This window comes from Echiichthys vipera, assembly GCF_963691815.1.
Source record: "Echiichthys vipera genome assembly, chromosome: 19".
NCBI classification, from domain to species: Eukaryota; Metazoa; Chordata; class Actinopteri; order Perciformes; family Trachinidae; genus Echiichthys; species Echiichthys vipera.
This window is the reverse complement of record NC_139844.1, coordinates 20,218,529-20,242,359: the sequence shown is the minus strand read 5'-3', so window position 1 is coordinate 20,242,359 and position 23,831 is coordinate 20,218,529. Positions and strand designations below refer to the sequence as shown.

Genomic DNA, 23,831 nt, shown 5'->3' with positions numbered 1-23,831 from the left:
AGTCCCTCTCAGGAGAAACATTTTGAAGGTACTCAGAATATTAATTTTAAGCATAATGCCGATTTTAATGGAGTCGCTAAACTGTCTAAGTTGTCTGAACTTGTCAGACACGTCAAAAAGTGCAGCTGAACGCAAAAGCATGAAGTGACAAAGTTGATTAAAAAGTCTGTCACGTAATTAAAATGGCATGTAATTAAAAAAAAAACAGTGATGAGTATTTCTGAGTCTCTATAACGAGCTTTATGTTTTTCTTTTAAACGTATTTCCCATTAAACAATCTGAAAGGAGGTGTTTTAGTATCAAACGTGTGAAGAAAGAGAGTGTAAAAATGAAATGAGCCTGTGAACGATGGCGTTAACACTGAACTAAATTAAGCTTTAAATGATTTTATCGAATGAGCAGTAAAGAAAAAAGATAATAGTTAGCATTTACAGATCTTTTACATTTCTTTGACTACATTTTGTCAGTCTGGGGGCTCGACAGTAACGCAGAATGCAGCTGGTAAAAAGTATCAAGTACTCAGTGAAAGTTTGTAAAGTTCCTATCATCACACAATATTTGATTTAAAGGATGAGTACTTTTGCTAGAGCAAATCAAGAAAACAGTGTGTATAATATGGTTAAAGACCATAGAGGCGTTAGAGAAAAGAACCCAACGCCAAGGTTTCAAATCGTCGTTTTTATTCATCAAATTGCAATTAACAACAGACAGATGGAAAGAAACTGTGATAAACTGTACATCCTCCTCCTGCTTCTGTTTCTTTCCATCCTCTCTCCCACTTCAACCAGACACTCGTCCCTCTCTGCCCTTTCCTCCTCTCTCCGGCTCTTCGTACTCGTCCATTCTTGTCCTCTCTCTCCACTGTCATTCAGAGCTCCTCCGAGTGAAAAGCTGAAGGCCAGAGGAGAAAACGAGGTGCTCATCAGTCCCAGTTCATCAGAACAAGTTAGGTATAAATATTCAACACAAAACCTCAGTTTCTTGGCTGATTACAGTACCGTACCTAGCAAGCAAACACATCATTTCCTTCACCCTTCAAATGTTATCAGCAAAGTGAAAGGCTGTTATCAGTTGTTATTACACGGCTTTGTTGAATACTCAATTCTGATTGGTCAATCACGGCCTTCTACGGTCAGGTATTTCTGTATTACAGATTGTGGTCCGCAAGAAAGAAGCCTGGTAAATTTGATAACGGTGGTAGCAACAAAGCATTAGCTTCCCATTTAAATCAATGTGTTTAGATTTCTTTGGTAAGTAAATGGAGTTGTACTATATATACTATATAGTGCCTCTCTTGTCTTCTGGCTACTCAAGGCGCTTTCACACTACTTGTCATATTCACCCAGATGGCAGTGGACATGTACATACCATCTAATCTAAGCATTCACACCACATTCACACACCCATGCACAGCACAGGGAGCATTCGGGGGGTTGTCATGTGGTCCGGGGGAGCTGGGGATCAACTACCAATCTCTCGAATGGAAGACGACCCACTCTACCACTGAGCCACGGCCGTCTAGTTATCCATTATTGTGAATGAAATGCCTTAGTTATCACTGCATAGCGATAAGGTGGTATGGCCCTACTCTACCTCCTGATAGGCCGAAAGATTCACCGATGCGACTCGGACACTGATTTTAACCGTAAAGACACGACTACATTGACACGCCCAGCCACAGCTCGTCGAGGTCTCAGGTAATCGCGTCATCTATAGCTTGTTTTATTGCTCAGGACCACAGATCTTACAGTTTTACCTTTTACCTTGTAGTTTTATGCAATTAACGCAGCTGCGTTTGTTTACTTCCTGTGACAACGGGTGCTGCATCCTGGCTAATGATGGATACGGACAAGGAGAGCGTTTTAGGCGGAATCTCTTAGAGGATCTCTGGAGAAAACAAAAGTATTGTGTCTTATAAAGCAAAACACCCGACTGAAACTACAGGGCTTTGCCGATCTAGATTCCAGGAGTCTTGTACTCTGCAGATAAAGATACTTGTAAGAGAGAAGGTGGCTAAAGCTTCGGCTAACTCGGAAGCTAGAAACTGCCGGCCAATTAGTATTGTGGAAGATGATGGATTGGGAGAAGTCATTCAAGCTGCACCGGATGCACCTCTTATAATCTGCCCTCAAGAGGCACCGTTGTGTCAAGAATACACACTTTGTATGACGGCGGGAGGAGCTAGCAAAGCACGTCGCTCTCACAGGGGACTGTTGGACTTCTGTTAGCAATGACAACTACTTGGGCATCACGGCGTACTTCACTGATGAAGAATGGAACCTGCAGTCGTTTGCACTGACTGAGTAAAACACAAGAGCGACACGATGCTGAGGCATGTGCGGATCCTTTCCTGGAGATCACAAAAGAATGACTTTTAACTTTCGCTTTATTGTATTTTCATACAGAACAAAATATAATTTACATGTGCAATAAACTGTCACTGGTAACTTCATACTTCATTGTGTTTAAATAACTATTACCAGCTTTCCGAACCTAGAGAGATCGTAGGTGTCATAGTGTGTTCTTCCGATCAGGCTAAAGGAGCTACATTATTATTACTTTTATAATATATATAATATAATAATTTTATAATAAATATTCCTTTTCACGCTGACAGGCCATTTTGATGGACTTGAGGGACTTGTTTAAACAACGCTATCAATGGTATTTAACTTTTAATACTTCCTTTGTGTTGAGTCTACATTAATGCCATCATTTTACATTTAAATATCCATTATTACAGATGTAGAAAAAAGCGATCACTCAGGATTAATCACAGCAAATTGTGCGATTAATTAGTTTAATCTTCCTCTGTAAATTCATTATCAGATTTGTGCAATACCTCTGACTCCAACATTTCTTTCTGCTAACTGAATGAGTGCATCTATTAAGTGTTGTTGAGGTATTGTGAAATACATCCAGTCCAAGTTTACTCTACAGTAAATGAGAACTGTTATTTTTAATGCGTTGGTTTTGATAATTGAATAAAAAAGACGAGACTGGAAGTTTATTTTATGCCCAATGTATTTCCACAACGTAGCGGGTTAAAAGGGTGTCAAATTCATCATAACTCAGTTAGTCAGCGAGTGATTATGTTGTGAGTGTTGCATCATTGCTGTTACTGTACTGTATCTGCGCAGCCTGGTGCTTGATAGCTTGCTTCTCAATACATCTTCATGCTGATTAATAACCGTTCTTTATTCAGAATATTAAAATGTTTCATGATCTGGTGCATGTTAATGCCATGTCGTGAATAAGACATCAGACGGGATAAGCATCTTCTTCAAGACGTTAGTTATTGCTCATCTTCGTCAGTGAATGGTGAATTAGTATGAGGTGATGTCTTCTTACGTGTGAGGGTTTCAATTAGCTGGTGAATACCTTCCTCCTCCTCATCAGGAGCTACCAGACTGGCTGCGAAAGTCCACACCATCTCCAACCAATCGGTGCTCTCCTGAGCTGTGACGTCGACACGGACCCCAGCAGGGCTTGATTTGATTGGACGAAAAGCACCTGAATAAAGAAACAGAAAAATCGAATGGAAGAAAATATCGTAAAGCAGAGGAGAGTGGGATCGTAGGAAGATATTTTAACGAGTAAAAATGAACTTGACAGAATATCAGGGACCCTTATCTACAAACTACCGTCTCAAAACTTATCATAGAGTCAAAAACACTTCACACACACCACACAATTGTAAATGAAAAATGAACATAAGCCTCTCAAAGGGAATACTGTATGTGAAATAGCAGGTTTACTGTGTATATTAAATGAAGGTGTGGATGTGGTTCATTATATAGATACTGTGAGTCTCAGGGTGGTCGCTGCAGGAGAGAGACTTTATGTTCTAATATATTAAATACATAAAACCCCAGTACTAGGGGATGTGAATGTGACATGTATGATGGGTCTTTGCTTGCCTCTAGCCCTTAAACCTCTCTTGGCGATAGCAGACGGAGGAGGGAGACCTAAAGGAATAAAGACACACGAACACAACGTTAACAGGGAGTGCACGATGGGAAGTGCAGAGTAGGTACAGGTTGAAGAGAGAGGAAGCAAAAAAAAGGTGGAAAGGGCACATTATAGATGAGAGGATGCATAAAAATAGATAAAGTCACACAAAATACACACACAGACACAAGGACTTGCGTATCTGAGGATGATTTGGAGGACATGCTGGATGAGAGCACAGCAAGAAACGGAAACAACTCAAGCAGGTTATCAGAAGCATTTGAACATTCCCAACACAGTTTTATCAGTATTTTCACTACTGACAGTTGGTAGAGCGAGTCGGCCAATGTCCGAAGAGTCGGCGGTTCATTCCTCGCCCTGCCATACTTGTGTCATGGTAGTTGTGTCCTTGGGCAAGACACTTCACCCACCTTACCTCGTGTGAATGTGTATGACTGCTGTATGTTTGAGGAGGTGGTCGGAGGGGCCGTAGGCGCTGATTAGCAGCCTTGCTTTCGTCGGTCTGCCCCAGGGCAGCTGTGACTACTATGTAGTTTATCACCACCATGTACGTCTGTGTGAGTGAATGGAAGCTGGACTCTGTAAAGCACCTTGAGCACTGAGAAAGACGCTATATAAATCAAAGCCATAATAATAATAATAATATTAATATTAACGTCGCACTAACTTTTGGTTTCTTCTCCTGTCTGGAATTTCCACCAAACACATGTGCCAAAAACAACTTTCTAAAGAGGCAACCTTTGGGTTCATAAGTTCTAACTATTGCCATTATTGGTGGCCAATAAAACATTTATTAATGCTTTATCAGATAATAAGAAGAATGGAGTTTGGGTTGCAGTTTGTATCTCTTTGTTAAATCAGATAGACGGCTTCAATGGGCTGTTTGACCTCTGAACTTCTGGGAAACAGCCGCAGAAAATCTGGAGCAACATCCATTTATTAACAAATTATTACAGTTTTATAGTACAGACTTTATTCTAACTGTACAAATCATTTATGAACTTATTAACAATTAATATCACAAATGATTAACTTTTGTTTTCAACTCATTAGACAGTGAGAAACCAGTGATTCTTGTCCCGGTACGGCAATTCCTATTAATGGTATATGATCGATCTAAACAGCATTAATAAATGCTTTATTAACTGGTAATACAGCTATTAACTGCATTTAGTAAAGGTGATTTGAGAGACCACAGAACCAGTAACATGATGACAGATTAATTATTGTCGTATCATATGATCGTCTACATGTTTTTTATGGATAACCTCTTCCACGGGTAATGTCAGACCCTCATTAGTGAACGTGGGCGTGTGAATGCACACCGCAGCAGACAGGCAACGTCGGGGTTCAATGGTTAATAAAGCCGGTAAAATGTTTGGTACCTAATGATGCAAAGGAGGCATTTTGAAGCAATTACACCCACGACTGTTTCTAATAATTATTTTGAGTTTTATTTTTCTACATTGACACTTCTTTGCTATGCACACTAGCTTTGTCCCAGCGGCTGCTCTCATTAGCTGATCGTTTTAATATTCCCTCTCTCAGGTGGAGGAAGCTCGTCGCCTGTTTGTTTCCAGTGGAGGAGTCGTATAACGCATCCTCATAAACAGCTGATTAATGCACTGGCATTTCTTTGATTGGCACTCCAGACGGAGAACCAGGAATAGGAGGCCAGCGTTCCTCCCCCCCCACACACACACACACACTAGATTTCCATCATCCTTTTATTACTTATTCATTCAATCTCTCTTCCACTCTACCTTTCTACCTTCTGTCTTTCTTTTGTTCTCTCCATGTCTCCTTTCTTCTCTCTTCTATTCATAAATCTAATTTCTGCCTCAGTGTTACTTCCACGTTCTCCTCCTGTGCCTCTTTTTCTTCTGCCGTCTCTCTACCTTTAGTTTTGTGTAGTTTAGCAGTCACATCAGAATGGCGACACAGAAGAAAATAAATTAAAAATTGTATTTGTATTAAAAGTACAAATTGTGCTGCAGAGATAGAGAAAATAAGAAAGAGGAAACCCAGGGGGAACTTAAAAACTTCATAAAGAATAAAGTGGCATCTGAGTTTGATAAGAGAAGCGAACATTTGCTACAGGGCTTCATTTTGTCTTTTCTTATTTCCTTCCTCTCTCTCTGTTTCCGTCAATCCTCCTTTATTTCCTTCTTTCATCTTTCCCTTCTCCTTCCTTCCCTTCCCTGTCTTTCTTTAGTTCTTTCTTTACAGCCACAGTTTACAGTTTTACACCCTCATCAGTAAAGCCTGATCTGAACAATAAATATCAGATGGTTGTTACATTTTATCCTTTTTTTAAAAATTCATTCATTCATTCATCTTCAACCGCTTATCCTGGGGTCGGGGTCGCGGGGGGTGCTGGAGCCGATCCAAGCTGACATTGGGCGTGAGGCGGGGTACACCCTGGACAGGACGCCAGTCTATCGCAGGGCACATAGAGACGTACAGAGACAGACAACCATTCACACCTACGGGCAATTTTAGAGTCATCAATTTACCTAACACGTGCATGTCTTTGGACTGTGGGAGGAAACCGGAGAACCCGGAGAAAACCCACGCAGACACGGGGAGAACATGCAAACTCCACACAGAAAGGCTCAGGCCGGGAAGCGAACCTGTAACCTTCTTGCTGTGAGGCGACAGTGCTAACCACCACATCACCATGTAGCCTTTTTTTAAAAATGTACACACATTAAGAAGTGACCTCATGCCTCTGTCAGATAAAGAAAAAACAACAGGCTGTTCTCACTCTATGTTCACACATATAACTATGAAAAGTAATGCACTGTAAGTTGTGTGTAATCTAATTTATAATATTGGAAATCATCTCCGGAGTAAAGAAGGCTCGAATGACGCCACACACCCGAGTTGACCGTGTTCCAGTTACAAAGTCGATAAATCATTTTTTTGTGGCAAACCAGGTTAGCCATTATTAGCATCCCGGCTGCTATCAATTCATTTTGCTGTAATTTGTGCTTACAAACACTGTAGCAGCATGTCCACAGACAGATGATGGACAGGATTCTGTGTATGATTATTTAATGAGAAACAAATAATACAGAAGTGTGATTAAACAGTGTACAGCTTTCTACTGTTGATGCCGGGCACGCCACGTTGGATTGCAAGGTCGGGGCTCTAAAAGAGATCTGCGAATTCTGATTTCCCAGTTCACCTGCAATGCTGCATAAGACGAACCTGACTCCGCCAGATGGATTGATTTCGCATTATTCACATTTGCTCTGCGTATCCATCTGGGAACTCTCGATTGGAGAGGCGGAAATACTGGATGCTGATTGGATAAATCATCTGTCTATCACACCTATGTTGGTGATAGACAGGCAAAATCTACAAATCATATCAACGAAACGTATGACGTACGAACAGAGCGTCGAGGGAAAGTAAACAACATGCTGGTAAAGGATATTTGTCGTTTGTGTAACGTGAATTTACGGATAAAAGGCACAATTTCAGGTGCCTGGTTCATATTCCAACAGAAGGATCCGTTGTTTACACAGAACAGTCGCTTCTCGTTATGTCACAATGAGCCGCCTCAAAACCAACGCTTATTGTTTCGGCCCCTTGGGCAAACATCTCCAAATTTGCTCTGCCGCAGGTTACCAGACTGATCTGCGAGTAAAACACAATGGAGCTCGAAAGATCAGGATGGTCTTGCGAGGCAAACATCAGGCAGGGAGCTCGAGGAGGTCTTTCACCTGCCAACCTGTGTTCATGTCCCGGAAGTGCTGAGCCAAATCACAACCTTTTCTCTAATCCTAACCAAGTGGTTTCGATGCCTCACCCTAACTGTCCCCTTTTGTTGCCTGAACTTAACCGATGTGGTCCACTTTCAGTCACCGTTTCACAGTGTAAAATAGAATATCACACTTCATGAGGTATCATATGAATCCACTCCCCATCATATTTCATAAAACAATACAAATTGTCGTGCATTACTTTTCATAAGATACCAACATGTTGATGAGATGCGTTGAAAAAACATGGGTTTGATAAGATGACCGATGAAAATGACGGCTGCTCTGTCTACAACTTCCCTCTGATGTCCAATATATATCCTTGTATCCTTTTTCTGATGCTACTTTTTTCTATCCAAACACACACACACACACACACACACACAACACACACACACACACACACACACACACACAACCCTCTGCTTTTTCACGAGAGGGAAAATTGCATTTCCTCTTTATTGTCCAAGAATGTCTCCTTGCCGTTTCATTTACACACACTGGCCTTTATTGAAATGTCATGATGGGAGAAAAGCCTTTGGATTAAAAATGCAGGCTTGCCTTTTGTCATTGTCAACCTGCAAATATTTGCTTCAGAAAATGAAAGATAACTACGGGAGATGCTTTGCTTTTCACGGGCATTTCCTCACTAGCCCCGGGAGAAATGATCCCTTAAGAAAAAGATTTGTAACTTTTATTGATATCACTGCAAGAAATATATGAAATCTCATTGAGGGACGCTGTCTTTCATTTTATCTGTTTGAGCTGTCTTGGATTGTCATGATGGCCACATGAACTCCACATATTTTTTCAATACGAGCTGTTACAAGAAAAAATCTTCAAAATTGCATGACTGATTTAATTTGGCCAACAGATTTATTGTTATCTTTAGACATAAAAGTCGTAGGTAGGGATAGACCTTATTAGTAAGGTTACTTACCTAGATCTTATTAGTAACTGAGGATTGTTAGCAGGACCAGAGGAAACGCAGATATTCATGCAATCCCACACTAGTAACGCAGGCACATGCACATAAAGACAGAGACTGAGAATAGACTGGTGACAAATTAATGAAAAACCTGACTAAACGAGTGAATCATACCAGATGCAGATGCTTCCATGCATGAACTTATCCGATTGTCCATCCATGGGAGATTTTAGAGGTATTTCTCTGATAGCACCCTCCACTTCCATCATCGAAACCCCAAATGAGGGAATATCTTTTGGAATAATGGTGTTATAAAATATGGACAAAGTCCCTCTGACGTCACCCATACGTTTCTGAAGAGCCGATATTAAACTCAATCTCGCTGAATGAAGCCTACAGTCTATACGAGGCACATGTGACAGCAGCACCCACCTGTCACTCAAAGTGCCCTTAATTATGTATAACTTTAAGCCTCAATAAATGGGTCATCCTTTGTATTGTTGTCATGAAGGGGAAATTAGCAACCAAAGCCCTGTTTACCCTAGGCTGTAAACAGGTCTCTTTCTGATGTTAAATTAGGCATTTGAACATAAGGGTCTATGGGGATAGACTGGCTTTTGGAGCCAGACTCAAGTGGCTATTTGAAGAACTTCAGTTTTTGGCACTTCCTTGTCTGTGATGGTTTCATTTTTCAGTACTGGGGGTTGACGCCTGTACTCTCTCCAGTAGCGTTTTAGAGAATTGGGAGAATTTATTACAAGAACAAGTATTACAGAAGTTGTTTTGGAGGCTTGCTGTGGCCAAACATCTTTCCAGAAATTATATTTTTTTCTTTAATTTGCCACCCACCCGTAGCTGAGTGGCTGGATAAACAATTTTAATTATGAAAGCAGGATACCAGACCAAGAACAAGACTATGAATAAAAAAGTAACCACAAGTTTCCACATCAGGAAACAATAATCAGAGGGTAAATCAACAGAAGTGAGCACAGCTAGTAAGGTAAATTGTAAATGGACTTTCTAGTCTTCTGACTACTCAAGTTGCTTTCACACTACTTGTAACATTCACCCTAAGACATAGATGGACATCATCTAATCTAATCTAACTATTCACACCACATTCACAAACCGATGCACAGCACGGAGGAGCCGATCTACCGATCGCCGGGATCGAACTACCGATCTATCGAATGGAAGACAACCTGCTCTTCCTTTGAGCCACAGCCGTCCCAGATGCTAGTAATGCGTAGGCTACTACTCGATATTCCCAAGGTCAAGAATTACAGTCCTTGTTCTAAACAGTGAATTAGCCTCAAGTTTGGTGATATTTGACCTGAAAATTTGTACCGTTGACCAATAGCAAGCCATCTTCACTGGGTTCTACCCTCTACCATTATTTAAACTGCTCCACAAAAGGGAAATTGTTTACAGACAGTTATGAAACACGAGTCAAAGGTAAAAATACATCTACAACTAAGTTAACAACCTTGCTATCTTACATTCAGCATTTAGACATCAGACTTATTGTCCTGTTAACTGAGCTTAAGAGTGTGCTAACTGACTCGCTCACTGACTTTTAGCACTAAGCGACTGATCTAACATCCATCCGAACTGACATTTAGCAAGAAGTGACAGGACAATGAGCTAGAAAGGTGACAGTTTCCGATGGAACGTTTTAACCGATAGAGAGCCACAGTAGCTATTTGTGCTGATTTAGTGTTGATTTACCCTTTAAAATGTTACACGCAGAGTCTCAAATTTGGAAATACTGAACATGCTAGACAAGGATCATGTAGGAGATATCTTGGTCATCTCTGGTCTGTCACAGGCAACTTTGTACAAGCAAGCAATGCAGTCAAATTGTTAGTGGTTTTGCGGTTGTTGTTTTTACCAGAAGATAAACACACGGGGTCGTCACAGTATGATGTGTACTCTTTGGATGGGATGGCAGGTGATTGACAGCATGAGGATGGAGAAGAGGTGAAGGGGTGGGGGGGAGGGGGAGAATGAGGAGAGGTGTTAAAGATGTCGGATGTGTGAGGCAGACTATCCTTACACTGTAGGATAGTCCAAAAACATGGTGATGTGTAGTATGGTGGGAGTGATAAGGAGCAGACATATGAGTAGAATTGATAGAAAGGTCTTTATCACCTGTGACAAAATCAAATGGATTGGTTTTCTGTTGTGTGGTTGGAAGATCTGAGGCCGTTGGACCTCGGCTCTATTTCGATCACTACAGTAAAGTACATGCTAATGCTTTACCATTATGTTTGTGTGACTTTAAGGTCTATTTTATAGGTCCATTATTTCCTATTTTCTTATCATTTCTAATTAGTCTTCTGGAAATGGCCTTACCCCGGTTAAGGTAATGATCGGATTATTGAAGTTCCCCTCGTATACATGAAGGGGGGCAGAATTGGCAAATGGCGGAGTAACTCGACCTCAGGTGCCGTAGATGGCGCTCCGCCAACATACAGCTGGTCTGAATACAGCTTTTTTTTCAGTTCACCATTGTCAAAGGCACAAATGGCCAACTTGGACAGAATTACGACCGAAACAGGTCTTCTTGGTAGTGATGTCACTTGCCGTTGCAAAGTCGGTTTATAGGTAATGCTCTATTATTGTTTCTGTTTTTTTCACGTTGTTTTCGGCGCCGTTGCTTACGGGTTTATTCTATTTCCAGGTCAAAAGCCACCGCTGCGGACAAGGGAGAGAGGAGTTATAACCCCCGGCACATGCGCAGACGCGAAACCCGATCGTCACCCAAGAATAGCTTTTTACATGCGGGAATAATCAGGGTACTGAAGAAGTTATCTAGGACTGTTAACCCGAGTATTACCTGGGATACGGTGTTTACATGATGCATGAGAAACCGGAGTACTGGCTTAACCCGATTATAATCTGGTTTTTAAACTGCATGTAAATGCACTGAATCTTAAATGTAGGGAAAATAGGGATGACCTTGAAATAAAACTTTATCCATTTTACCTCCAAATAAATAGACCAATTCAATCAGTATGAGTTGAAAGCTTGCCTGTAGACAGCAAACAGTTGTGTGTAGCAATTAAACGTTGTCTCTATTCTTTTAGAGTTCATGCCCAATAACACAGCTCTACCCCTGGAAACGTCTTGTATTGTATTAGAAAAATCACTTGGATATTAAAGCCCTGTAAAAATAATTAAAGCATCTCAACTGTCGTAATTGTCAATGGAATATAAAATTAATGTCATGACAGTTACTTAGTCTGCCAATTTAAAGAAGCTTGTTTTAAATTTAAAGTTTGACATGTTGCTAAATGCATTTATTTGTTTTTTTGCAGAGAGCTATAAGAGAAGATGGAAAGCACTCTCATGTCTGTACTTTACCGTTAATGAAGCTACATCCAGCTGTTGTTAGCTTAGCATAAGGGCTGGAAACATCTGGTTCTTACTGTTGGCACCCTTAAAACTCACTCATTAACATGTTAAGAGTTGTTTATTTAATTCATCCAAAAAACTACAATTTATATTTTTTCACGGGGTCATATGCCTGACTATTTTTTCGCTGGGACCAGTTGCCAGGCAACCAGCCGAAAACCCAGCGAGTTACAACCAATTCTCTGGTTTTACACTTTGAACTTTTGTACAAATTAAAGAATTAAACAACAGGATATAATGTCAGTTGGAGCATGTCATATTAAACCTTTACTTCATGTAAAAACAATAAAAATATTAACAGGAGTATAATCACATCAACATAGTGACATTTTTTTGTTCAGCGTTGCGATTTCTGGAGTAGTTAACAACCTAGATTTTGTGTTTACCAAAACAAAGCAACATGCTGAAGAGTGCAGCACGGCTCTCCATTGATTTCTCCTGTTGTGCTTCAATCAGACGTTTCTTATTATCTCAGGATTTAAACCAAAGGGGGTGTGCAGAGCCTCGTAAGCCCGATCATGGTGCCCATGAATAGTCCTCAGCGGAACCGAAAATGTTTGAAGGAGATCTCGACTGTTGCATTTACTTTAATCAATCGGAAACAAAGCTGCGTTCTCAAGGAAATTAATTTTCTGTTATCTCGTGACAATGAAGTAATTAAAGAGTGATCACAGAAAACCAAACCCGATCCCTCAAGAATTGAGTTATGAGCTGGAGATTAAAGGATTAGCGTTAACCAGAGAAATCATAACTTTAAATAAGATAACTACATGTTTGATTTAAAATTATGTCTGATAACTCGCTGTGTTATTGATATTACTGTTAACATGATGTAAGTGAGAATGAGAAGTGGATAGACCTCAGTATGTACACAGCTGTATGACTACACTGGTACATAAACTGTCAACTACTGGAACAATCATGTAATGTTAGAGTCTAGGTGAAGATGTGGGTGGGAGAAAATGTACTCCTAAAAACAAAGTGTCATTTTCAATACATCCATCTGTCAGGTGAAGGGAAACACACCACTTGAAACACAACTAGTGCTAAAGGTCCCATATAATGGTTATTTTTTAGGTTCACCCTCGGTCTTAAACTCCGCCCTCCTGAGAAAAGTCCAGCCTGCTCTGACATGTCAGCATTTCTGGGTTTTCCACATCTGCACTTTTGGTTTCTCTGCATCGTCATGAATGTCTGTAATGGCACTTTTTTCATAGATATATATTATAGTGTATGTTTATAATGTAGTATAACTGTGACATCACATCCGTACAGAATCCTGACGGTCCGTTTTAAAGGCGCAGTTTCTGAAAACGGGCTGTGCATTGCTCTGTGGATAGAGCGTTTGGATGCTTTCAGAGCATTAATGTAGAACCTCAACTGCTTTTTTAATATCAAAATACATGACATTCTTATTTTTTTTTTACAATATGGGCCTTTAAACACCACAGATGTTGAGACAATTGTATAAATGTGTCGTTGAAAAGGATAAGTAGGTACTGTGTGTCCAATAGCCCGAGACAAGGATGTTGAAAATGAAGACCTCCACGAGAGCACGAACACTTTTGAAGTCTGCTTCAAAAATGTCTGAAGTGTTGCTGAAAAATGCTCAGATGAAATATGAATGTGTAAATAATATGACAAATGGATATAAATGAGTTAAAGGAAAGTGTCATTAGGTCAAATACAACAATATGATGGAATTACAGTTATTCTTGAATGTAAAAGTGGCAGCAAACCTTTACCTAGAATTCAAACAAACTGTTAAAAGATTAAAAATAACAAAAACAAATAATTATCATTGTCATTTTACCTGTCAGAGTTTTATAGTCAAGCAGGTCAAAGAGAACGATGGCGACTCCCGACCACGTGAGGATCAGAGCCATAACCAGGAGCCAGGCCATTGGTGAACTAAAGGTTAAAATGACATCATCCAAAAATGTCTTCTGATTGGTCCTGGCTGGAGGGGCCACCTCCCCGCCGTTGGTTTGACTGCTCATTGGTGAATAGAGCTGAGGATAGCAAGAGGGGTTGGGACAGAGAGAGAAAGGAGTTTGAAACAGGACACCATTACAAAAAAAATTGCACGACAAGTTTGTGTTGAGACCAAAACAGTCTGTGGTCAGCTGATGACATAACAAAACAAAAAAATCTTAGCTAATTAGCTAAGCAAATTAGAGTAGGTACGGTCACACGTACCAAATTAACAAAAGACATGCACGTGCAGGTGTTCGGTTCATTGATGACTCTAAAATTGCCCGTAGGTGTGAATGGTTGTCTGTCTCTGTTCGTCTCTATGGGCCCTGTGATAGACTGGTGTCCTGTCCAGGGTGGACCCCGCCTCACGCCCAATGTCAGCTGAGATCAGCTCCAGCCCCCCGCGACCCCGACAGGGACAAGCGGTTGAAGATGAATGAATGCATGAGTATAAACCTGTTCACTTCCGTTTTACGAGATCAAAGGGACGTATAAAACATTTTCTTCTGGTGACAAAGCAAATTTGTTTGGTGTTCGGCTTTGATTTAGTTTGACCAGCGAAGCCGCCGCCTCAACCAAATGCAAATCAGTGTGTGTGGTCGACCCCACTTTCATTGGCTGTAGTTTTCTGCATGAGCCAAGATGGAGGAGACATTGATCGCTGCACACGTATGACCATAGTGCCTTAACATGCATAGAGTAATTTTGTATGTTCGCGTTTTACTAAACATGTTTAAAGTAAGTATTTAGTATTTCCTTTCCATGAAGTGTGATTTGAAAAAGGAATGGAGAAAAAAAAATGGTTTGCATACTTTGAGTCAACCTCCAATAGTCCCCATTGTGCAAACCGCAGTGTCTTTTCATTAGACGCTCTGTCCCCAGAAAATGCAGCTTCTTTAATCTCCATGTTCCAGGATAGACTCCTCTGCTATAAATGTATAGTCACCGAGCCAAGGCCAAGAAAGTCATCGCTGTTATTTTCTCACACAAGTGACAAAGTAAACGGTAAATGGACTCCAATTTAAATAGCTCCTTTTCTAGTCTCCCGACTTCTACACTACATGCCACATTCATCCATTCATACACTGATGGCAGAGGCGAGATGCAAATCTGCTTATTGGTATCTCATCGAACTATTCATACACTGATGGCACAGCCTTTGGAACCAATCAATCGTCCAATCAGTAGACGACAAGAGCCAAAGCAAATCCACAGCCTCAGGAGACGTTATACAATTGTTTTCACAAGCTAAGGTAGGGCTCCCTATGGCTAGTCAGAGATTCATGCGGTGGGTACGAACATCATATGTCATATGAGCAACGCATTTATCATACAAGTAGTCATTGGATCCCCTGTTAATATAAAATATTGATTAAATCAGCGTGGAGCGTGTGTTTGTGTGTGTGTTGTGTGCTTTTGAAGCGTTTCACAATATGCCCCTTTAACTGTGATGATCATCTTGTACCTTGAAACTTCAGTCTCTCACTTCCACAGTGTAACTTTTTTTTTTTTTTGCTGATGCAGTAGGTTTGTTTTCTCCAGGTTTTCTAAAATTGCTGATCTCACCGTTAAAATGGTCAGCGTCTATAAACACCTAGAGGGCAATGCAATTAGCATCTGATTTAGAAGATGATGGGTAAAAAGACGTGTCTGGGTGCAGCAACAAACTGTGAACTTTTGTGGTAGATTTCTGTTCCGTGAGGACACTTGGGAAGACAGTTAGCATTACAAAAAACCTGTTACACAACTATCAAAACACAGGATTACAGTCCAACATAGTGTTGATACTATAAGCACATGTCCTGATAATAACTTCCCACCATAAATTCACCACCGAGCCCAATAGGCGTAACTTTAGTCTGGGCTTGATATGAGTAATATCTACAGTATGTAAAACAGGTTGCACTCATGTTACGTTTTCTTGTGATTAATGCACTCAGCAGCTGTTTACTCACATGGATGTAGTAGAGAGAGAGTATGGGATATGAGGAGGGGAGAGAGAGAAAGACAGAGATTACCCGAGGTGATGAGGAGATTAAATCCCATCATTAAAAAAAAAAAATCCGCTCTACAAAACAAATGACTTCTCTAAAGAAAGTTTTCATCCTTGTACGGCGGCGGGGGCCTTGCGCCATAACATGATTACGTTCCCCCGTTTGGTTGTTTGCGTTCATTATGCGGCGTGCTGCGGTGAACTCCGGAGATGATTTATTTTTCCTTCTGTTTCTGTGCCTGCTTCTCGCAGTTTATCTGTAAATATAAAGTGATAGCTACACTGTTGTGGAGATCTAAATTAAAATAGGGACTGACTCACTTGGAAGAAATATGCCCTTCTCAAGGTTATTAATGAGGCCCCTGAAGTAGCAGAACCACATGAGCCCTGGATGCTCTATGCTCATCCAGCAGAGGCATTTAATACCTTTCATGATGACGGCCTCGTTGACACAATTAGGTGGTGGGTTGGAGTCTAATGGTCATCAGCTTCATCGTCAATTAATAGGAGCAGGGTGTAGATTGGTGACAATGTTCCCATCTCTCCTCATTATATAATATATGTACCTCAAGGCACAATTCAAGCTTTTTCTCAATATATATGCTTCCACTTGAATAAATTGCCTATAATATAGCTTATTATGTAGCCTGTGCACTCAAACCCAGACGTCATACTCCACTGCACAAGACTATCAAACACTGAATGCAGCAACAATTTACAGAGCTTGGTGTAAAACGCAGGAGCACTTTGGCATGGCCGGATTAATCTGTCAGTGGGTCCGAGGGCCACATTTCAATGTTGGGCCCCTGCAGTAATAAACCCATTATCCATCCACAACATATATATCTTCAAATTCCCATCAATGGCAGAAGACACAACACGCTATACATCCATCCATTTTGGTCCGCCTATCTGGGGCCCAGCATCACATCCACAATAGTCACTGGACTTGTCTAATAACAATTGTAGTAATAATAAACTTTAATATTTACTTTAAAGCGAAGCATTCCAAGTTGGGAGGGGCCATTCGGCTGCTTGCACACTCCCAGGTGTTGGCCTCCGCCTGGGTTTGTCCTTGTTTTCCTAAACACAATCTTTATGCGCAGGTGGGGCGAGGAAAGGGTTTTGTTTAAATTCCCAACGGGTTTCCCACAATGTTAAAAAGTGCCAAGGGTCCTGACCAAGCTAACAGAGAACGTTGCCATGTGAAAAGCTGACAACAGTCTGGTGTAGCAGGCTCCTTCTAACCCATAACTACGAGGCTCAGAACCACTGATAATGGGGGGATTACATTCAAAACAGGTGGATGTTTTTGGCATCACTCTGCCTTCTTCAGAATATGAATATGATTATATACCTCAGTGCCCATTCAATACATTCAATACAATAACATTGTACTTTCAGAAAGTTGAAGGCTAATGAGAGAGAGAGAGAAAATTGTCAAAATGAATGCAGCAAAGGTCCAGACATTAAGTACTCTGTTGTCCCACAATGCAATGCACAAATTAAGTTCTCATATGGTCTATCGTCTGCCTTTTCTTTGTAAAGTTTATTAAACAGCGGCATGTACAGTATTTTAGCACTTCCTGTTAGTTTTACCCTTTAGAAAACCTCTAAAGGGAGGTGCCTTTACACAGTAAATAATGTTGACTTCTTGTGTAATAACTGCAAAAAAAATATATAACCATCTATCATCATCATCGTTCATCTTCAACCGCTTTTCCCTGTTGGGGTCACGGGAGAGCCGGAGCCGATTCCAGCTGACATCGGGCGTGAGGCGGGGTACACCCAGGAGAGGACGCCAGTCTATCACAGGGCACATAGAGACGCACAGAGACAGACAACCATTCACACCTACGGGCAATTTTAGAGTCATCAATTAACCTAACACCTGCATGTCTTTGGACTGTGGGAGAGGGAGAAAACCCACGCAGACACGGTGAGAACATGCAAACTCCACACAGAAAGGCCCCCAGTCGGGATGCGAGCCTGGAACCTTTACGCTGTGAGGCGACAGTGCTAACATCTACCACCGTTTAGCCCCTACATAACCATCTATCAGCTTTAAAATGTATTTATGCAATCAGGTATAGTTGTATAATGTGAACAGTTGATGTGTTTTGATGCAGTAACTGGTCTCAGGCTGACCTTTCCTTCTGTGGCTGCATTCAGATAACAAACTACAAAATCAATTTAACATAATTCTGGCCACGCACACTCCAATGCTTATTTCTGAATCAAGAGAGCAAACGATTGATCTGGTGAACAACAGTCGGCGTGTCTCTCATTTCAGTAGTTGAGCTGAGAGTAGCCGTGTGTGTGTGTGTGTGTGTGTGTGTGTGTGATATAAAAGCTGAGCATTGATCTAGTGAAGCCCTGGTCAGGCTGACACATTGATCCACAGCAGGTGAATCAGTCACATTGTTTCAACGACAGGAGGATGGGGCGCAGTTTCAATGTCCTACAGCAGAGAGAAGAGAAAAAGGCTTCGCAGTGCAATCATCCACTTCACCAACTCTTCAACCATCTAATTACAGTAGTTCTCTTACAGAGCCTGTGTTTTATAGTTTCGGTCAAAGTGTGAGTCACAGTCTGAAAACATCTTTCCCTCACAGTACGTGTCTGCCCTGGTAACCCGGCCCACCTGTTGTTAAGTGCTGAGCTGATCTCCACACACACACACACGCACACACACACACACACACACACACACACACACACACACAAAAGGACACCAACTGCTTCGGCCACCTCTACACCAAAGGAATGAACAGAATTAGAAAGATGTGGGAGAGGGTGTTTGAGGGCAAATGAAAGGCGACAAAGGCACTGTGAATAGTAAGTTATTAAATGTGCACCAACTTTTACACTAATTTAATGACAAACAGGCACGGTATTGCTTATAAAGTAATCTGGTTGGGCGTCATTGGTTGAGGGTAACCAAGCACATTTAAATACTGAATTGAGTGTTTCTTATAATCGGACGAATTGGTTCCTTGTTCTTGGTTTCTTCAGAGTATGACGTGTTTTTAAAAAACAGCTGACCGGGCCGGGTAACTTCAAAGTAACCGGTTGTTTCCGTTCCTCGCCCTGGTGCCGCCGGCAGAGAATGGCATCCGAGGTATGTGGGAGCATGTATGCAGAGACAGAAGCTATGAGGAAGTCTGGGTTACCGCTGAAACTGTCAACTCAGCTAGGGTAAGAGAATATTCATTCATTCATTCATCTTCAACCGCTTGTCCCTGTCGGGGTCGCGGGGGGGCTGGAGCCGATCCCAGCTGACATCGGGCGTGAGGCGGGGTACACCCTGGACAGGACGCCAGTCTATCACAGGACACATAGAGACGGACAGAGACAGGCAACCATTCACACCTACGGGCGATTTAGAGTCATCAATGAACCGAACATCCTTACCAAAAATAATCAATTTGTCTGATTATAAGTAACACTCAATTCAATATGATATAAAGAAGAAATGAGGAACACAATTAATCTACATTTAAATACTGTACTGTATTTAAAAACAAATGATAAACTTATAGAGTACACAGCAATGTTTCAGATAAACAATAATACTCGTGAATCTCAAACTTCACAGCTAGTTTTATTTTTTAACGGTTTCAAAGCCCAAACGAAAATTAATATACATTAGGAAGAACAATGTTCTATATACATAGAACATTGTTCTTCCTTCTTTCTTTGTCTGTTTATCAAGTCATGACCCTTTAGATTTATCTTGTGGCCCTGTTGAGGGCCACGACCCCTAGGTTGGGGACCCACTGGACTGAACTACAAACTGTACAAAAGTACAGTAGAGTAAAAGCATAGAATAATAGTATGTTTTTTGTTACAGAACACAATGATAGAACAATTCATAAATGCTTCTTAGAATGAGTAATTTACATAACAACCCTTCTTCTTGGTTACATTTAAGCAATTTCATCAGAGAGGAGTTGTTTTTTTAAGTACTGTATTTTCCGCACCTAAAAACCTTCAAATTTCTCAAAAGCCAACAGTGCGCCTTATAATCCAGTGCGGTTTTTATATGGACCAATATTGAGCCACAACAGGTCTCCAACTACGGTGAGCAGCCGCCAACTCTATTTTCCCCCGTAGAAGAAGTAACGCGCGGTGCATGTTGAGATATATGACTGCGCGAAGCGTGCCGTTTCATTTCTATGTGTGTGTTTGTGTAAAGAGCCCACAATGGCTCCTGTTAAGAGACGCGCTTACGACACAGAGTTTAAACTCAAGGCGATTAGTCACGCAGTAGAACACGGGAATAGAGCAGCAGCCAGAGAGTTTAACATGAACGAATCAATGGTGCCGAAGTGGAGGAAGCAACAAGGTGCGCCTTATAATGTGGAGCGCCTTATAGTGCAGAAAATACGGTACGTAAGTGATCAACAGGAGCTAGTAGCTCACATTGTAGCTCACATATAGATTATAACACACATCGTCATTCGTTTTGGTTTATTCGACCATGACAATAAAATGACTTAAACACAATTTAAGTTGCAGTCCTCCGCCTTTATAAAGTTTGGCGGTATTTCTTTACCAGCATCAAACCATCAGTGGATATTTTAAATGGAATAACTGACCTCCAGCATTCAGTGCCATCGGTATCAGATCATTATTATAAAGTTCAGCCAGAGTGACATGGATTTGTACAGTACCTTAGGCTTTGAGTTTGCTGGATGTTCAGCGATAACCTTCAGTTCTTCAAAGGCTCTGGAAATGCACCGTTACCATAGAAACGCTCATGTAACTCCTTGGTTAAATCCTCTTTGGCCCCAGTTGATTGTGAGAAAAAGACGATGGAGGCAAATCCGGCAGCGGAAAGCGCCCAGGAATTGTAGTTAAGCTGGATCACAGCAGATGCAAAAACACACGTTCACCTTCACCACAGTGGGAAATCCAGTAAACAGAAATATTGTTCTTCTTAATTTCAAAGTTTGTTTCAAGGAAATTCTTGAGTCAAATTGTGAAAAATAAGTTTCTGGGAGGTTAACTGCTGGAGAGCGTGAGACACAGAGAGAGAGACTGATAGAGAGGAGCAGGGAGAAGAGGTTGACCTACTGAGAGTCACCCTGCCCCCTCTGAGGGTCCAAAATAGAGAGATAGTGGAAGTGAACGGAGGGGGGAGGAGAGAGGGGAAGGACAGTGGAGCGCAGAAAAAAAACAGGGTGTATGAGCACAAAAGATCAAGGGACAGAGAGGAGAAGGAGAAAACGAATAAAGTGAAGAGATAAAGGTCTGAAAGTCTCCTGTGCTTCGCTCTCGGACACACAGAGCTTATTAATCACGTTATAACGACGGAGGCAGCTAACGGCTACTGTTACACCAGTGTTTCCTCCTCTGAGAGGCCCGTTCCTCCTTTCCTAAAGCTCACCTTCGCTGACATCCACGGCCAAATGTAAATGTATCCCAAGAAGTGCTCTCATTGATTTGGATTCTTTATATGCTATTGCGTGATTTGACAATATAAAACGATGAGTGGGTCCTTAGATAACACCAGCCCCAGAAGTTTTAACATGAGATGAGACCAAATGCACTTTGTACGCTAGGCAACAACAACGAAAAACAAAAGTAGTCAGAGCTTTAAACTTCTAAATCTCCCAACCGTTCTTGCACTTCCTCCGGGGGAATCATTTTTCCTCTTAAGTGCACAGCTTTGTCAAACAGAGGGCAAAGTGAAGAGTCAGTAAGTGAATAAATATCCAGTTGAGCCCCATGCCAGCTCTGAAGTCCTGTCAGAGCCTGTTTCTGAGGCCCAGTTTAAACGAGGGTGTGTGTGCAGTGGGAAGGAGTAACCTGACCCCCAGTCTCAGAGCCGGCACTGCTGAGGCTATAATTAGAGATACAGACAGCAGCTGGTGGTAACATTGGACTGGACTGCTTTATATGTAGGGCGCACAGAGGGGGCTGAGGATTGGAGGACACAACACACACACACACACACACACACACACACACACACACACACACACACACACACACACACACACACACAGACACACACACACACACACACACACACACACACACACACACACACACACACACACACACACAATTCAGATCCTAATTTCTGCAACACACAGACACACACACACACACACACACACACACACAATTCAGATCCTAATTTCTGCAAGATCGTGCAAAAAAGTTCGGGACTTTCATGCGTCAGGGGAAAAGATTTGGGAACTTCTGTTATGGTAGAACAACGTATTATAAAAATAGAAAGGTCTACAAGAAGGAGTCAGCAGAGATGTCTCACAGCAATCAAGGAGAATTTATTGAATCAAGGTTTGATACACTCATCACAGAGTTCCGAGATTCACCATACCAAAATTACAATACCTTTAACAGAACTTCCCGTCTTACAACAAGGCTGACAACACTTACACACCCTGTCGGGTCTTTCAAATACACACTCAGTACATTTACAATCAGTGGTACTGACTTGGTGTCCAGACGTCATCATGCCCAAATACAGTTCAATTGTTTTCTAAACAGAATGTGCTTATCAGGCCTATGTCCCCCGTACAGTGACCTCGGCCTGTTATTCACTTTCTCAATCATATTTTCTTCCACACTGTTGGTAAAGGCCGACACCAAAGTCATCAGACAAAACTCAAGGACCAACAAGAGACTCTGCTGTTTGTGACCAAATTACAAACCAGCTCTGATGGCGCTCTGTAATCTGCGTCAAATTAAAGAAATAATGAATTAAAAATGAATTTTCATTTTCAGTTTCAATCATTAACTAGATGTCTTTCATGTCATGACATAGTTTCTCATTATTACTACGTACCAAATTAGTTTAATATGTTTTTACATATTTACATCATAAAACTTTCACGTTAATATGCTGAACAACAAGAAGAACATGAATTATATTATAGGCTAACTTCCTGTCACACATTTACCTTTTTTCCACTGCATTGCAGAATAAAATTCAGGTGGAGATGATGAAATAATGAAATATATAATTAGGAATATAGTTTTCGAGCTGTACTATAATCTCATGCAGACCGCAAGCAAAATATGTTCTTTTCCCTTTTTGTGTTAAAACATTTAAACAATTTGATTTGATCTTAAACTTGGGGGCCTACTTTTTTATTTTGATTTTTAACAATTATTCTCACAAAGAAAAAAAGGACATAACTTATAAATAAAGCTGGTATGATAAAAAAGATCCTTCTCTGCTGTGAAAAAATATCTCAGATACTTCGCACACTGTCCATTATCAGCCCAGCTTTGTCTATACAAGAAGGTGGTATGTTTAAACTGCAACACTTCTCTGTTTTACACACAGACCTACATATAAACCATAAAGATACAAGTGACAAGGGAAAACTGCTCCTTCAGGCAGGTTCATTCAGGCTCTGTCGAGGTACTGATCACACAGCTCAGCCACCTTATAAATGTTTATTGTTGGCCTCATTTTGAATTTGAGTTATTTATCTGTTGTTTCATTTATTCTTCTGTCAGATAGATGCTAAACACACACACACACACACACACACACACACACACACACACACACACACACAAACACACGCACACACACACACAAATGTGAACACTCGAGAGAGATGTTCTGATGAAACCAACCATCCAAAGTAATTCTGATGAAACTAACAGCAATCAACAAGAACAACACCAATGTCTGGGCTACATCTTTGCGTGCGTGTGTGCATGCATGTGTGTGTGCGTGCATGTGTGCGTGCGTGCGTGCATGCATGCGTGCATGCGTGCGTGCGTG

At 41.1% G+C, this 23,831-nt stretch overlaps 1 protein-coding gene across 2 annotated transcripts; it reads right to left on the bottom strand.

Moving 5' to 3' along the window:
- Positions 1-678: 678 nt before the first annotated feature.
- Positions 679-21,141, bottom strand: LOC310961488 (triadin-like). Of its 2 annotated transcripts, none has more exons than XM_083933565.1 (6): positions 20,734-21,141; positions 13,901-14,099; positions 10,562-10,603; positions 3,921-3,968; positions 3,352-3,513; positions 679-891 (listed from the first exon to the last, which is right to left on the bottom strand). In XM_083933565.1, exons 2-6 carry the CDS (start codon positions 14,085-14,087, stop codon positions 869-871), a joined length of 462 nt encoding a protein of 153 aa, XP_083789691.1. In that variant the 5' UTR covers positions 14,088-14,099; positions 20,734-21,141; the 3' UTR covers positions 679-868. The 2 variants fall into 2 exon arrangements, with proteins under 2 accessions (XP_083789691.1, XP_083789692.1); XM_083933566.1 differs by having other exon boundaries at positions 3,382-3,513.
- Positions 21,142-23,831: the final 2,690 nt, after the last annotated feature.